This window comes from Camelus bactrianus, chromosome 29 (genome assembly GCF_048773025.1).
Source record: "Camelus bactrianus isolate YW-2024 breed Bactrian camel chromosome 29, ASM4877302v1, whole genome shotgun sequence".
Classification (NCBI taxonomy): domain Eukaryota; kingdom Metazoa; phylum Chordata; class Mammalia; order Artiodactyla; family Camelidae; genus Camelus; species Camelus bactrianus.
Window position 1 is genome coordinate 1,287,112 of NC_133567.1, and position 14,750 is coordinate 1,301,861.

The 14,750-nt window shown below is 53.3% G+C and overlaps 1 protein-coding gene across 4 annotated transcripts in view; it reads right to left on the reverse strand.

The window, feature by feature from the left end:
- Positions 1-14,750, reverse strand: part of PRKDC (protein kinase, DNA-activated, catalytic subunit) — a 120,093-nt gene that overhangs the window by 42,896 nt on the left and 62,447 nt on the right. For all 4 annotated transcript variants that reach the window (XR_012503213.1, XM_074355054.1, XM_074355053.1 and 1 more), the window contains 14 exons: positions 12,737-12,915; positions 10,802-10,970; positions 10,551-10,616; positions 9,568-9,640; positions 8,461-8,609; positions 7,839-7,976; positions 7,517-7,636; positions 5,604-5,744; positions 5,135-5,286; positions 4,470-4,601; positions 3,445-3,556; positions 1,555-1,679; positions 1,312-1,461; positions 114-287 (listed from right to left, as the gene is read on the reverse strand). Coding sequence is in view for 3 of the 4 variants with exons in the window: in XM_074355054.1 (XP_074211155.1) it covers positions 114-287; positions 1,312-1,461; positions 1,555-1,679; positions 3,445-3,556; positions 4,470-4,601; positions 5,135-5,286; positions 5,604-5,744; positions 7,517-7,636; positions 7,839-7,976; positions 8,461-8,609; positions 9,568-9,640; positions 10,551-10,616; positions 10,802-10,970; positions 12,737-12,915 (1,880 nt within the window). In the remaining variant the exon portion in view is untranslated. The remainder of the gene's footprint in view (positions 1-113; positions 288-1,311; positions 1,462-1,554; positions 1,680-3,444; positions 3,557-4,469; positions 4,602-5,134; positions 5,287-5,603; positions 5,745-7,516; positions 7,637-7,838; positions 7,977-8,460; positions 8,610-9,567; positions 9,641-10,550; positions 10,617-10,801; positions 10,971-12,736; positions 12,916-14,750) is intronic.

Below are 14,750 nucleotides of genomic sequence, written 5' to 3' on the forward strand. Positions count from 1 at the left end.
GCTTTAATTATCTTTTTTTTTTTTAAGTTTTATCATTTATGACATTCATTCCAGCCTGCTGGCAGCCCAGTGCTTCCATGCAAACGCAGTGTAACCGTCTCTGCAGGGCGTACCGGTAGTTGTCGTGAGCCCACATGAGGATGCCGTATGCCTGCTCCCTGCACCGTGTGGACGGGTGAGAGGCCAGCTCTGCCACCGGCTGCAGGAGCTCCAGGAGCTCCGCTGGCTTCAGCTTTGCCATCACCTTGTCAATTATGCCCAGACACACTTTCTGTCTTTCATCGTCTCTGTAAGTAGAGGGATTTTTAAAAAACAAATTTAACAGCTTTTATTATTATGCTTTCAGATATGACTGGAAAGTTCTTCTCTATGCTGTTCCATATTTCAAAGTTTATTATAACAAGTAATATTACATTTATGTAAAAATCATATTCTTGAAAATGATTATTACAGATTAGACTATGAAAAATAAGTTAAGAATGTGGTATCCTGGATTGGATCCTGGAATAGAAAAAGGACATTAGTGAATTCAAGTAAGTCTGGTCTCAGTAACAGTAGTGTGCTAATGTTAGCTCCTTGGTTTTGACAAATTCCCCACGATGATGTTGGACGGGGAAGCCGGGTGAGGGTGTGTGGGGGCTGCACTGAGTTTTAACTCTTCTATAAAAACAAAGTTATTCCAAAATAAAACCTGACAATGTCAGACAGAACAAGGTAAACATAAACGAATTCATGACCTTAAAAACTGACATCAAGTGTTGTCAGGCCCCCACTTCACACAGGGAGGGGTGCAGTCTGGGTGCCCAGGGGCGCACACCCATCTCCTCACCGCAGCTCCCTGCTTAAAGCTCCAGCCAAGCGCCCTGCACGTGCAGACGCTCAGGGAGTGCGGAACGGAGCAAGTCCGGACACAGTGACAGAACCTGGCACCACGTGGGAACGCACACGGGTGAGTCTGGAACAGGGCATGGAGAAGGGGAAGCGTGGCAAGTCACCGTCAGCACCCTCTTTCCACATTTACTTTAACAGCACTAGGCGGTTTTGAAAATAAGTAAACAAATTTAATAAACGGAAGCCCCTTACCAGACAAAACAGGTACAAAACTCAAAACCATGCGTTTTGAATCCGAACGGAGCCCTGGTCAACCTGAGACGCGGGGCCCCCCCCCCCCCCCCCGGGTGTGGGGTCAGAGGAGGCACGAGGCCCCGGGTACCTCTCCTCCGATCCCACCGCACACACTCGCGTCCTCACGGCCCACAGGGCCCCGAGTGGAAGGGGCGGCGCACAGCTCACACCAGCCGTGCCCCTCACCTGTGTCTCATGACCTGCGTGAAGTCCTTGCTCTTTAACTGCAGGTACACGTCCGCTATCGCCTCCGCGCGACACAGCACCACCTCCAGACACAGCGTCTTCATCACGCCGTGCAGTCTTGGCAGCAGGAACAGCACAGTGTTCATGAACCTGGCGGCAGGAGGCCGGTGAGCAGAGGCACCGACCCCTTCTCCCTCCACCCCCACCCGTGGGCGAGGTGAGGGCGGGGCTGACCCCCCCCACCTGTCAGCGAGAGGAGGGAAGTTCTTCGCAGCTCTGCTCAAACACACGATGAACTTGTCCTCCATGGTGTTCTGAAGCTGCCTCAACTGTTTCACCACCAGCTCACACACAGACTCCGCCAGCATCTGAAAGATGAAGTTTCTTCTCAAATACACGTTAAGTGGAAACTTAGTTTAAGCACTGAAGAGAGATGTACGAGCAGTTACATGACCAGCCAGGAGAGCGTCCCCAGGCAGAGGCCCCAGAGGGGGCTTGGACCAGAAGCTCCGGGCTCAGCCGAAGCCCCAGGTCAGGAGTCAGAGGACAAGATTACCTCCTTCTGACACCAGAACACGGCCAGCAAGTCACTTGACAAGCGAGAGTAAAACCAGAGACTAAATGCTGCTCAGGACACGTTCCATGACGTCGGTGTCCACGTGTCTGGTCAGACACTCATGCACCAGGACTTCAGGGAGCCCCGCTGTCTGCCCCGGTCCCACTCCCATCACCTCGTGCCTGCGTGTGCGCAGTCCCCATGGGCTTCCTGGCTGGCCTGGCCTCTGCTGGCTGCACTGGGGCCTGAGCCAATGAGGAGCGCCAGCCTAGGGGCCGGGTGAGACGAGGAACAGCCCTGACCGGAGCCCACGACCTGGGGGTGAGACAGGTCAGTGGCCAGAACCAGAGGGACCCTTGCTTCTCGGCCTGACTCTGCTGCCAAATTTCTGAGCTAAACCAATGCCATTTTATGGTATTGATAAGAACTATGTAAAACAAAAGGGTTTATTATTCCCATTAAGTTCAAGTTTAAGTCAAGAGAGCTTAAACCTGGGATCTGCTGTAATGTGCCCCATCTGTGGTGGAAACAAAGCACTATTTAGGGACATGAGAACCATGTCGTAATATTCTGAAGTTAAAAAATTTTTTTTATTTTACAAAAATAGCTGGTAATCCCTAAGTAAATTATAAGTGAAGCCTGACCCTCCCAAGTGGGTCTATTTCCTTTCAGCTTAATTTAATTTCCTTCTAAATCCCAACAAATGCCTAATTGATGAAATGGGCAGGGGTGCAGTATGCCACGGGGTTGGTGCCCTCGGGACCCCTGACCGCCCAAGTCTCTCCCTGCCCCTCTGACCAGTACAGAGCCCAGACTCCACTGTTTCCTTCTGGGGGAGGCGGAGGGGTGGCCGGAGACACCAACCTGGAGACCAGCACTGCCGTTCTTAAAGCCATGTGGCCGGGGTACTGGCAGGGGAGCACTGAAGGGAAGAGGGCCAGACCCAGAGCCGGGGAGGGAGACGAGGGCCCAGCGTGTCACCCAGGACAGTCTGACACCGGGTGCCTTGTCACGATGGGTGACAGCCCCCAGGCCCCAGCATGGACCCCCACTCAGTTAACCCCGGGGGTTGGCCTGGGAGCTTTGAGTTAACCTGCAATTTACACACAGCCCACGTGGCTGGACGCACCCTCAGTGACCTCGGTCACCGAGGACACACCGTGCTGGGCGCGCGGGGCCTGAAGGTGACGCGGTGTGGGCCGGGCGGCCAGCAGCCCTCCCTGAGAAGCCCTCTCAGTCTGGCAGCTGTGTCACGGCAGAACACAGGCAGGGGCCTGGGTGGGTCCCCTTCAGCCTGCCCGGAGCTCAGAGCTTGCTCTCCTCCAAGGGGGCCCTGAGGCCAAACGCAGAGGAATGAAAGCTGGTCAGACACTCATGTCCTGACTTTTACAATGAAAGCGAGTTACCAGTCTTTAAATATCTGCCAAGTTTCCAAGAGCTTAAAAAAAAATCATGTCTTCCTTCAAAAAAGCTCAGTAGGAAAGAGCAAAATATTAATAAACACAGAAGGCCCACTTGGTTTCCTACAGAAGGCACGGGGATCAAGGCACGTCAAGTCACAACCAGAGCACACTCACCTTGTCCCTCTCAGAAACGTACCGAAGAACAAGCCCGAGGACCTCTGCAGCCGCCGCGTACACCTCTTTGTATTTCACAAAGGACATGTTACTGACCAAAGCCTCAAAGTACCTGCAACAAACGGGGAAGAAAACACGCATAAAGCCCTCCACCCGCCGTCACAAGGGCATCACAGCCTCACTCCTGGCGCACACGGGACGCAGGAGCCTAAACGGCCCCAAGGCACCTGTGCGGCTCCGACACGCAGCCTGCGACTCGGCCGCAGGACCTGCTGCAGGGAACAGAGCCACCCCGGGCCTGCGGGACATCAGCCTCGACCTGAGATCAGACATGCCAGCCCATGTAGAGCCGTCCACGCGAAAGGAGAAGGAAATGCTGGGCGGAGGCTCCCCAGCCTCAGACAGCAGGACGTTGAGCGCAGGTAAGGCCACGCTTCCCGTGAATCTGTGCTACGCTGCTCGCCGGCCTGTCTGCCTGGCCACTGGGGCACCTGGGGCAGCCAGACCATGAGACCTTCCAGAGAAGTGGAGAGCTCGGGGCACGTGCTGAAATCTACCAAGTAACTGAACTCTCAGGTGCGAGACCCCGGGGGTGGGAGCCGCGTGGCTGCGGCTGCGGCTGCGGCAGAGCTCAGGGAAGGGCAGCAGCGTGTGGCCACCCCTTGTGCTCCTGGCCCTGGGATGAGGCTCCCCAGGGCTCACGCTGCCTTTGGGAGTAAACGAAGAAAGCGTCAGCTTAGAAAACAAGAACGGAAACAGCTAACGTCTAGTCTGACAAAACTACACAAACTCTAATTTTTTCTAATTTTTAATCTTTAAAAATACACTTTCTTCATTCAATTCACTCACACATTTCTTCTCCGAAATGACCTCTAAACCCAACTATCTAAATTCAGGTAGAAATATTTTTAACATGGGTTCTGGTCCTTACATTTATCAGAATTAAACCACACTCCCAGCCTCCAAGCTGATTCAGGGACACTTTACCCTAAAAAAGAAGCAGATCAGGACAGTGCAATACTTACTTCGTACTTTCGACACCACACCTTGAGTCGTAGGGAGGCAAGTCATTAGCCATCACGATGCCGAGTAACTGAATTCCCACTGAATTGTCTTTAGAATTACGATCTTTACTGGAAAACTTTTCAAATATTAACCTGAAACATGAGCAGAAAGGAAAAGTAGAGACTGTCAGGTACACGAGGCAGGAAGAAAAACACAAACCTTCTGTGGCTACTTTTCAGGGTAAGAAACCCTTTCTCTTTTCCAAGCCCCTCTGCTCACATCCAGGTTCCTCCAGCTCCAGAACACGGGCAGGTGGGTATTTCTTACACTCTAACTACTTGCCCCCGTTCTCCCTTGGTGGACAGTAAAATCTGCAGCAAGTCTGGGCCTGCCCAGGCTGTGCTAAAAGGGGTAACCGCGGGCAGGAGGCGGGAAGGGAGGGTGCACCCCGCACACCCAGAGGCACAGAGGGCTGCCTGGAGGCGATGGCCCCAGAGGTGTTTCCAGTACCAAACGGAGGCTGTGGCCTGTGAGTGGCAACATTACACCTTGTAAAGAGACTCCATTTCAGGTTACGTCCTTGCTTCCCTCATTCCAGATGACAGAGGTTCACCGTGACCATCATGTGCAGCACGCCACACGTACAAGAACTTTAAACCTACGGCAACATCCAGTAAACGTGTACCTGTAAGGCACAGACAAGCACTCCTTCCAGCACTCGGCAAGGGTTTTTATAATTTCAAGATTATGTCTAAACACAGCTCTTTTCTGATGAAAAACGCGTTTCATTAGGAAATGAAGCAGTCGATTCGCTAACACTTCGTCTTTAGGGACCCCCTAAAAAAGGCACAGAAATTCCACATTAACCTTTATCGCATTCCATTCTGGGAAAGCACTTTTTAATCCAAAAGCCTGTTTATGAAAGAGAGCGGGTACTGTACTGAGGAGTCTGGGCCCTGGTTAAAACCCACACGAGCTTGTTCCGATCCGACCACAGGTGACTACAAAGGCTTTACCTGGCAGGGCCCAGGGAAGCCGCCCTCCCCCACCCGCTGGAGGCAGCCAGGCTGTACCCGGGGGCTGCCGGATCTCAGGAGCCCCTGCAGAGGGCTCTGCAGGACCCACTTCACTCCAGGGAGGATGCCCATTCTCACCACAGGAGTGGCCGACCCCGTCCACGAGAGCACTGTTGCCACTATCTCGACCACCATGTAGTGAATCCCCTCCCCGCTGCTCTCAGAAGCCGCCAACTGCAGCAGGGGGCCCAGCCAGTGCCTCGCGTGAGGGCGGAAGACCTGGGAGAGAGTGCGAGAGCCCAAGGTCAGAGGGCGGCTCTCGTGACCAAGATACGATTCCCTGAGCACAGCTGTAATATTATGACTTGATCCAAATTCAAAACAGGTAAACCCCAACAGCTATGCTGCTCATCAGAGGAGGCCGTCAGCTGAACGCTCTGCTGGTGGTTCAGGAGAAATGTATTTCTCACTGATCATTCCCTTAAGCCTTTCTGATATGACTGTGCCTGTAGAAATAAAAATGAAAGTGTTCTGTACCAACCGCGTCCCATGTGGACAGCACAAGCTCGAGCAAACGCACAGGGTGTATGAAAAACAGGAATATAAAAATCAGGTGCACATGACTTTTCTCACTCCACTCCTTCCTACGTTGCAGGAATCTTCCCGTTACACACGTCACACGCCCAGGATCCCTGAGACCTAAACTCCTTTGATTTTAGTTCAGAAGCTGCAGTAACTGAGGCTGTCTGCTGTGACCTCTGCCACCTGCTTTTTCTCCCAAATGCTTCCTCGGGGATTTCTCATCTGCTCTCACAGTTAATTCTGTCTGGTCGCAGATCCTTTCTCATCATGTGCTCCTAAGTCAAAAAAAAAACTATGAACGCTCCTGATGTCAGTCTGTTGGTTCATCCATAAATTGTAAATACAAACTTCATTACTATGGTATTGAACTGTAAAAAAAAAAGGATAAATTAAAGGTTCAAATTTTAAAAACGTATGTGAATACAAGCTCTAACCCTCACTCCCGTAAGACAATGGCCACCTGTTGCGAAACCGCTGCCCTAACTGCCCCCGAGCCCCAGGCGTGCATGACGCCGCAGGGCCCCCTTCGGGGTGCCCCAAGGCTCCACATCACAGGTGGGCCAGCAGCCTCGTGTTGAACCAGAAAACAGACACCAGCTCCTTTCTGTCTGCCATCAAGTCCTCATGGCAGGAACGTGAGCTCGAAACCCCATGTGGGCCGAGCCGTGGACCCCGAAGGCTGCTCAAGTCCTGCCTCTCAGTACCTGTGACTGCCCGTCTTCAGAAACGGGGTCTCTGACGATCACTGCGTCACTGAGATGGGCCTTAATCCAATGACTGTGTCCATAAAGGGAAACTGTTACACACTGAAACAGGCACAGAGAGACAACTGGGCCGTGCACAGGAGACTGTCCACAGGCAGTTCCCAGAAGGAACCGACCAGCCGACGCTGTGGAATCCAGAGTTCCTGTCGCCTGAGCCCCGGAGCTGGAATCAGGCGTGGCCCTGAGGAGGGCGGCTGCAGCCCCAGGCCAGGCCTCAGCGCCGCTGCCGGCGGGCCTGCCCCAGCACCCTCAGGAGCCCCCTTCGCTGGCGACGGGGCCGGGCCACCCACCTCCCTCGGCCGGCTCTGCTCACACCGCTCGTCCGTGTGCGGTGTGGACCCCAGCACTGTCCACCCACTGCCCAAGTGCTACGTGTGACAGAGCCACGTGTGGCCACCGGACACGCTGAGCAGCGACGTGGGAGCTGGCTGCTGTTCAGGAGGAGTTAACAGGGGTGATGTCACCCCTTCTCTGCCACAGTAAACCAAGAAGCTGGCGGGTACAGGAGACCTGCCAACGTACTTTATAAAAGGGTGACTTCTCACAAGAAAATGAGGGAAGAGTGACACTGAGCAAGTAACGCAGACCGGCTGCTCTGTTCAGAGCAGTGCCGCCCTCTGTCCCTTTACTGCTCTTCACTGTGGGCTCCTTGAAGCAGATGCACGTGACTGCAAAGGGTTTTTAGAGACAGAAGGAAGTACTTACCTCTTCTGTGTTAACAACAAGCTTGGCCAAGAAGAGACGGACGTTTAATGACACTGACAGATTCCCTAGTTTGTCGTGAAGGAACTTCATCCAAGGAGGAAGATTTCTTGGCACCGAACCCTGAAATGACACACTCAGAATTACTTCAGAAAGTGGAATAAAACAGCTTCACATCATGACATCGTGAGACAAAGACAGAGCAAGATGTGAGCAATGAGACATCAGGCCTGAGCAGAATCTGGAGTGGTCTTTGATGCTAAGCGTCCGTCCTGACGCGACAGAGGATGGTGGAGAGCGAGGTGGGGGCAGGGGCAGAACAGACCTCTCCTCCCGTGGGCACAGCCGGAACCCTCTGCAGGTGCCTGACCAGGGCGGCCAGCGGGGCCATGCACTCGTGCCGGTTCAGCTCATCCAGCTCCAGCTCCAGCATGTCGCCTTGGGTCACCGCATCCCTGTGCTCCTGGGAGGGAGAAGCCCGTGAGGTGGGTACATGCCAGGATCTGGCGTCCACGACAGCAACCTCACCGAGGACACACAGCGGTCCCCTCACTACCCAGCCACACACCAGCTCACGTCCCCCCACGGCCCAGGAAGGCTCTTCCCCACCCGCCACACTCCAGTCACAGCATCCGCGCAGACACAAAGATCCTTCCAGATGTGTGCATCCCGGAGGCCCCAGAACCCTCAGCACATTGAGAGCAACGGTCTCCGAGAGCCTCAGTCACCACCTCCTGTAGGAAGTGCAGCTACTGAGCTGTGATTACAGGTAAGAGTTTACCCTTTTTCTCCTCAGGAGTCTGAAAACCTTTGCAAACTCCCTAATTTGACTCCAGACTTTACCAAGCCCTCCCTCCCTCCCTGAGCCCCCCAAGAGGGGAGGCTGGAGCCCCGTGGTCCTCTGGGCCCCCCTTCCCTTCCAAACACCAACAACATTCTTTAATCACCCGTCCCCGGGAACGACCAGCTGCAGATTTAGGGTCTTGGGAACCGCAGGAGTAGCTCTGAACTCCAGTTGAGAAATCGAACTGACTCATTTCCTCAGTCAGGCTGCTGTCCTCCAGGTAAGACAGGGAGGACATGTAATGGGGGCCACCTGCCGGGGGAGAAGGAAACACTCGAGTCGGGGGAAGCCCAGGTGGTGCGCGCACCGAGGGTACTCAGCCGGGGCGCCACCAGCCTGCGGTCCTCGCCCGCCTCCCGGGCTAACAGAGCCAAAGGGCCTGGGGGACCTCCTCTGCTCCAGCCCCCTGAGCTGTCACTCTCCGGTGAGGACAGAGAGATTAACTTGAACCGGACCCAGTTTCTGGATGTGACACTAACAGAACCCCCTTTTACACTAAGAATTTTGATGTCACACGTTTTTGCCCAGAAATAACATAAATGTGGCAAAAAAGCCAGTGAAAAACAACTAATCCAAAATACATAAGGAATTTAGAACACTTACCCAAGTTTTATTCTCAAATCAAGAAAAAATAACTATGAAGAAAAATTAAGCAAAAATTGAAACAAGGAGCATGTGGAGGGACAGAGGGCTGATTCTAAGCAGGGAGGGCAGAGAACCTCCTACTGAGGCTGCATTAGACTAAGGGTCACGGGCCACGCTGACCTCTGGGCTGAGGGGATGCCACAGCCAAGGCCCTGGGGCACAGGGCGCAGCGAGCGGATGGCGGGGAGGGGGGGGCAGCTGTCCCAAGGGAGCTGTGGCTGAGGGGAGTTTTGGAGCAGGAGGGCAGGATGGGGCTTGTGTTTCCACAGACTTCTGGCCAAGCCGAAATCACAGGCAAACATGATCCAAAAGCAAGTAAACAGACAGCAAGCCCATCCTGCACCTGTGGAAGGCGTCCCAGGCCTGAGCCCCCCCTGGACTCTGAGATGCGTCTACACCGTCAGAGTCCAACCAACTGGGTTTCTTGCAAAGTGCAATTCTACTTGCCACTTGAAGATAAAATGTTCAAACTGCAATGTTTTGAGGTGTTTAAAATATTGCTAAAATATGCATACAACAAACACCAACCACTGGACTCTTCCCCATCACTCTGGGCGCGTGCTACCTGAACCCCCACTCGCGGCCTCCCTGGCTTCTCTCCTGATTTCAGTGTACCTCTTCTTTCTTTCCAGAGGGACCTATCAGGCAAAAACAAACAGACGATTCAAAATTCTTTTGAATCATAGTCACACATTTTCTATTTTTGTAGCAGTCTGGCAAAACCCCACAGTTATTAATTTTTAATCAAAACTTCTATCAAATGGAAAAGCCCTGAAAAACACCCACAAAGGGTTCCCACAGACGCCCACGAGGCTGGTGCTCCCCGGGGCCTGGGACCCGTGTGGGCCGAGCCCCTCAGGCCACGTCCTACTTGCACGGTTGTAACAGGTCAGCACATCTTAGAGCTGCTGGAGAGCTTAGAAGTAACACACGGCAAGTGTTTGAATGCTTAATAACCAGGCTATTCTTATAATCTGTTGTTAGTTCTCTGAACACAGGCCTAGAAAAACCTTCCCAATCTGGTTCCAAAAGGCAGGAAGTAACCACTTACCTGAAGTGGAGCCACTAAGGCAGGGTCAAGGTTAGCAGCTGTGTGGGATCGGAGTGCCCTCTCCCCAGGCTGTGCCAGGCCGCGGCTACCGCCCCCCCCCCACCCGGGGGTGCCTAAGATCCGGTCGCCCCTTTGCCAGGGCGCCCCCTCCCCAGGTCTGCCGGGACCCCCAGCAGGGCCCCAGGGCCCTAATCCTGAGATGGGGGTCTCAACCCCTCTGACCAGAGGAGCTTGCTCAGACAACAGCTTTGGGGATGTGCCCTGACAGCTCTTCTACTGGCATTTTCTCTCCTTCACAGGCTGAAGGAGACCTGGGTTACAATGAACTTCTCGTAGGTGCCTGGGATTGAATCTCAGATGGAACTGTAAGGGACCGCCAGTTTTTACAGCTCAAGGCAGACTTGAGTGTGGAGAACGTAGTATGTACATATCAGCGTAACACATGCTTTTCTCTGCAAGCATTCGGTAAGTTTTTAACTTAGAAAAATCTCACTCACCTCCACTTCTATGGGAAACGTATAGCAGCGCCTCAGGTCTATTAGATTTTCAAAAATGAGCACATTCTGCAGATGCAAAAACCGTACTGTGAGCGGTGGAGACACTGAGTGCTACATGACGCTGCCCCAGGAGAGTCGGACAAGCACCGAGCTGACAACGTGCGCGGGCGGGACCGGGTAGGGGACGGGACGCGCACGCGGGGGCGGGGGATGACATCTCAGCTCACGGGGACCCGCAGCCAGGCGCCTACCTTCTCCGGCTTCTCACTGAACAGGAAGCCCTGGAAGAACTTGAGCTCCGTGAAGACGCAGCAGGAGACGGCGATGGCGCAGTTGTAGGCGGCGCAGTGCAGCAGCCTCCGCCTCTCCAGCAGCCGCTCCTCCCCAGCCATGTTCTCGGTGAATGTGTCGTAGCACAGCCTGCAGGGTGGGCCCAGGTGCAGTCAGGTCCCCGCGCGGGGCGTCACTCACCCAGGATACCGGGTGCCCCCACCACGGCCACCCGTAGAGGGCCACAAGTAGGCCGAGACCAGGCCAGGGGCCGGACAGCAGCCCAGCCTGACGATCACGCATCTGAACTGAACTCTGAGTTGGAAGTCAGCAGAGGAAAGGCCACAGGCTCCAGGGGTCAGCGCCACCCCGCATGCGGGGTGGAGGGCGCGGCAGCAGTGACCATGGTGACAGCCTCACCGAGTGGCCCGGCCTCCGTCCTGCCCGCTAGGGTCAACTGCATGAGCACGGTGTAGACAGACACCACCACGCCCCCGTCCACACTGCTCGGGGCCGACTGCGTGTGGGCACAGTGTAGACAGACACCACCATGCCCCTGTCCACAATGCTCGGGGCTGATTACATGCGAGCACAGTGTAGATGGACACCACCACGCCTCCCCGTCCACACTGCTCGGCCGCTCCACATGCCCACAGAGCTGGAAGTGGTTACTGTCCAGCCCTTCACAGAGCAGCTTGCCAACCTCTGCGACCAAGGACAAGGCCCAGGGAAAGGGAACGGTCGGTTCGCACAGCAGGGGAGTCCTGGCTCTGGCGGCAGGGCAGGCAGAGCCGAGAAGGACGAGCCTCAGTGCAGTGAGGACGATCGGGCAGGAGCCACCACAGGGGCTCTCCAAGGGGCACCAGAGCTGCGACCGATGGTGGACTGAGGCAGTGAACCAAGGGCACGGGTCCCAGGGTGCCGCGGAGACAGAAGCCATCGGCTGCGGGCCTGGCCGGCGCGAGGGTGCAGAGACCCCGAGGAAGAAGAAACAGCGCAGCCCCCAAGGCCCCTGTCTGTGCAAACATGGGGACGTGACGGTCACCGAGGGGCGCCGTGGGGGGTCGGGGGCCTGGGGCCACAGTGACGGGGGCCCGTCAGAAGTCGCTTCATGCAGCACCTGCTTGAAGCAGGCAGCACTCCCTTCACATCAAACAACTGGAAAAGAAAGACACACTAAACCCCTCTGTGCTGTAAACCCTGCCGCTAACCACACACCAGGCAACTGAGGGGAAACAGCAGGAAAAAGACAATGAAGGAAAAAGAGCTTCGGGGGGAGGCGATAAACTGGGAGTTAGAGATTTGATACACAAGTCCATGCTGTGTAACACAGGGAACTGTGTTCGGTATCTTAGAGTAACTTACGGTGAAAATTACGAAAACGAATACATGTGTGTTCACGTATGACTGAAGCATTATGCTGGACACCAGAAACTGACACACTGTAAACTGACCATACTTCAATAAAAAAAAATATACAAAAAAAGCTTTATTTTTTAAAAAATAGGTGTATAGGATAAAACACGTTACCTAGTAACATGGTGAATCAAAATCCATCTAAGTAGCTTGTACACAGGAAAACCATAAAAATTCAGTGTTTAAACAGTTACTCACATTATATACCTGCATAAAAACGTATGCATGAAAAATACTAACAAATTGGAGGGAGGCTGTGGCTCAGTGGTAGAGCGCGTGCTTAGCAGGCACAAGGTCCTGGGTCTGATCCCCAGCACCTGCTCTAAAAATAAACCAATAAACCTAATTACCTCGCACCAAAAAAGAGACTGCTTCCCTAGGGAATGTGAAACAAAACCAACACTAGCTTGCAAAGCAAGCACAAGGGGTCCAGGAAAGGCCTGACTGAGAGAAGACGCGCTGACAGACTAAGCACGACCCACAGTTAGCTACAGCCTTACTTGATGAGCGTCTTCGTGAGCTCGTTTCCTTCTGCAGCACACGAGCCGTGGAAAGCCTGATTAACTTTAGACTCCTGCGAGTGAACAGCGTCCTTCGGAAGCCGGGAATACATCACCTCAAGCACCTTATAGTAGCCCATCTTCCTGGCGATCTGAGTGCCAAAGATGGATTCGTTTAGCTAAAAAAAAAAGACAACAAATGATCATCTCTGGTCCTATCAAACATGAAAAATATTTTATTGAATGTCAAATTTAATACTCAGCGTCCTTTACATCGAAAAGAACTTTAACAACGATGCTAACGCACTTCAATAAGCAACAGCCCAGGGTTCAAAACATGGGTCTCAGTATCGATGTGCTCTATTCAGCTAGCAGCAAACACTGACTTCAGGTAAGTGGAACTCATTTTGGACCTCCGGCCCCCAAAGCTGTGAGACCATGAATTTCTGCTGCTCCGTGCCCAGAGCTTAGGGTCATTTGTTACGGCAGGTTAAGGAAACCTTTTGGTACCAAGGGTTGGGGGCTACTGCAGCAAATGACAAAAGTACGTAAGTGGCTTTATAACTGGATGAGGGATGGAGGCAGAAAACACGTTGCCACCCTGACAGAAAAAGCCCAGACAGCCTTGCAGAGACTCCTGCTACAAATCCCGATACTATAGGTGTTGCTGCGGAGGCCCCGGAGGAAGGGAAGAGAAAGCCAGTGGGAGAGAAAGCAGTAATGCCTTAGAGAACACCCACCATCATAAACATACTTCGTGTAGAAATATGGACATGAAAGCCGTTGCTGGCGAAGTCTCAGAGGGTGCTGTTACATGGCGGCAGAGAATTTAGCTGAATGGTGTCCCAAAGCCACGCTAAAGCAGAACTTGAAGGCTGTGCACTTGAATATTTAGCTGAGAAGACTTCCAAGCAAATTTGCTGGAGGTTGTACATGGCTGCTGCTTTGCTGCTGCTAATAAAACGTGAGGCGCAGCAAACGAATTACAACAAGGACTGTCAGGCGAAAAGAACCAGAGTTTGATGCCTTGGGACATTCTTAGCCTATCCAGATGGTAAAGATGCCGCCATTAGCAGATTCACTGTTAGGAAAGTGTGCTTTGGCAAGAAGATGGAGGGTGTGGCTGAAGAAATCAGCCTGTGACTCAGGGATGCTCCTCTCTCAGAAGCCAGGAGCAGAGGGGACCACCCAGCCGCATCTGCGGAGGACTCTGCTGTCTGAGGGAGTGACTCTCCAGGACGTGCACACGAGCACAGGAAGCTGTTGAGAGCGCTGTGCCCACTGGAGTGGGAGGGACAGAGACACAATGAAGTGAGAAAAAGGGTGCTGTGTTTCCAGATTTCTGCAGCTACTCAGCGGCGAACAAATGCTGACCTTCAAGACACTCTGAGGACGAGGCTCCGGCCCAGAGAGGGGCGTCAGGCCACAGAGCACTGTTCCCAGTGCTGAAACCTAATGCAATCTGCCGGCTGATTTTAAAATTGCTTTGGAAGAACAGCTCCTTCCTTCCACGTTCTCCTACCTGGAGTAAGGACATGTACGATCGTCAGCCTGCGCCCGTCCTGTCTCTGTATTTTGGAAGTCTGTCATTTCTTTCTCGTGTTTCAGGTCTACAAACAGAGAGGGTTTTGCCCCAGCATGGCTCACACCCAGAATACTAACCACACATCTGACGTCTGTGGTCCAGATGATGAGGTAGGACTTTGTGCTAATAATATTTATGAGCTTTTGGACTTAAAAGTTGATGCTGTAATGAGTCTAGACTTTGGGGGACATTGCAATGGGGTAAATGTATATTTTGCAAGTGGGAAACCCTTGGGGCAGATGGACTGTTAGGCTGAATAACCCACACTCCAATGGCTGGAACCTGTGGCTGACACCTTATGTGACAAAAAAGAATGACGCAGACGAAATGAAGCAAAGGATCCAAGATGGTATCACCCAAGGGGCCCTGCACACAGTCATGTGTCTCCAGGAGAGGGCAGCGAGGTCAGACAGAGGAGCAGGAGGCCAA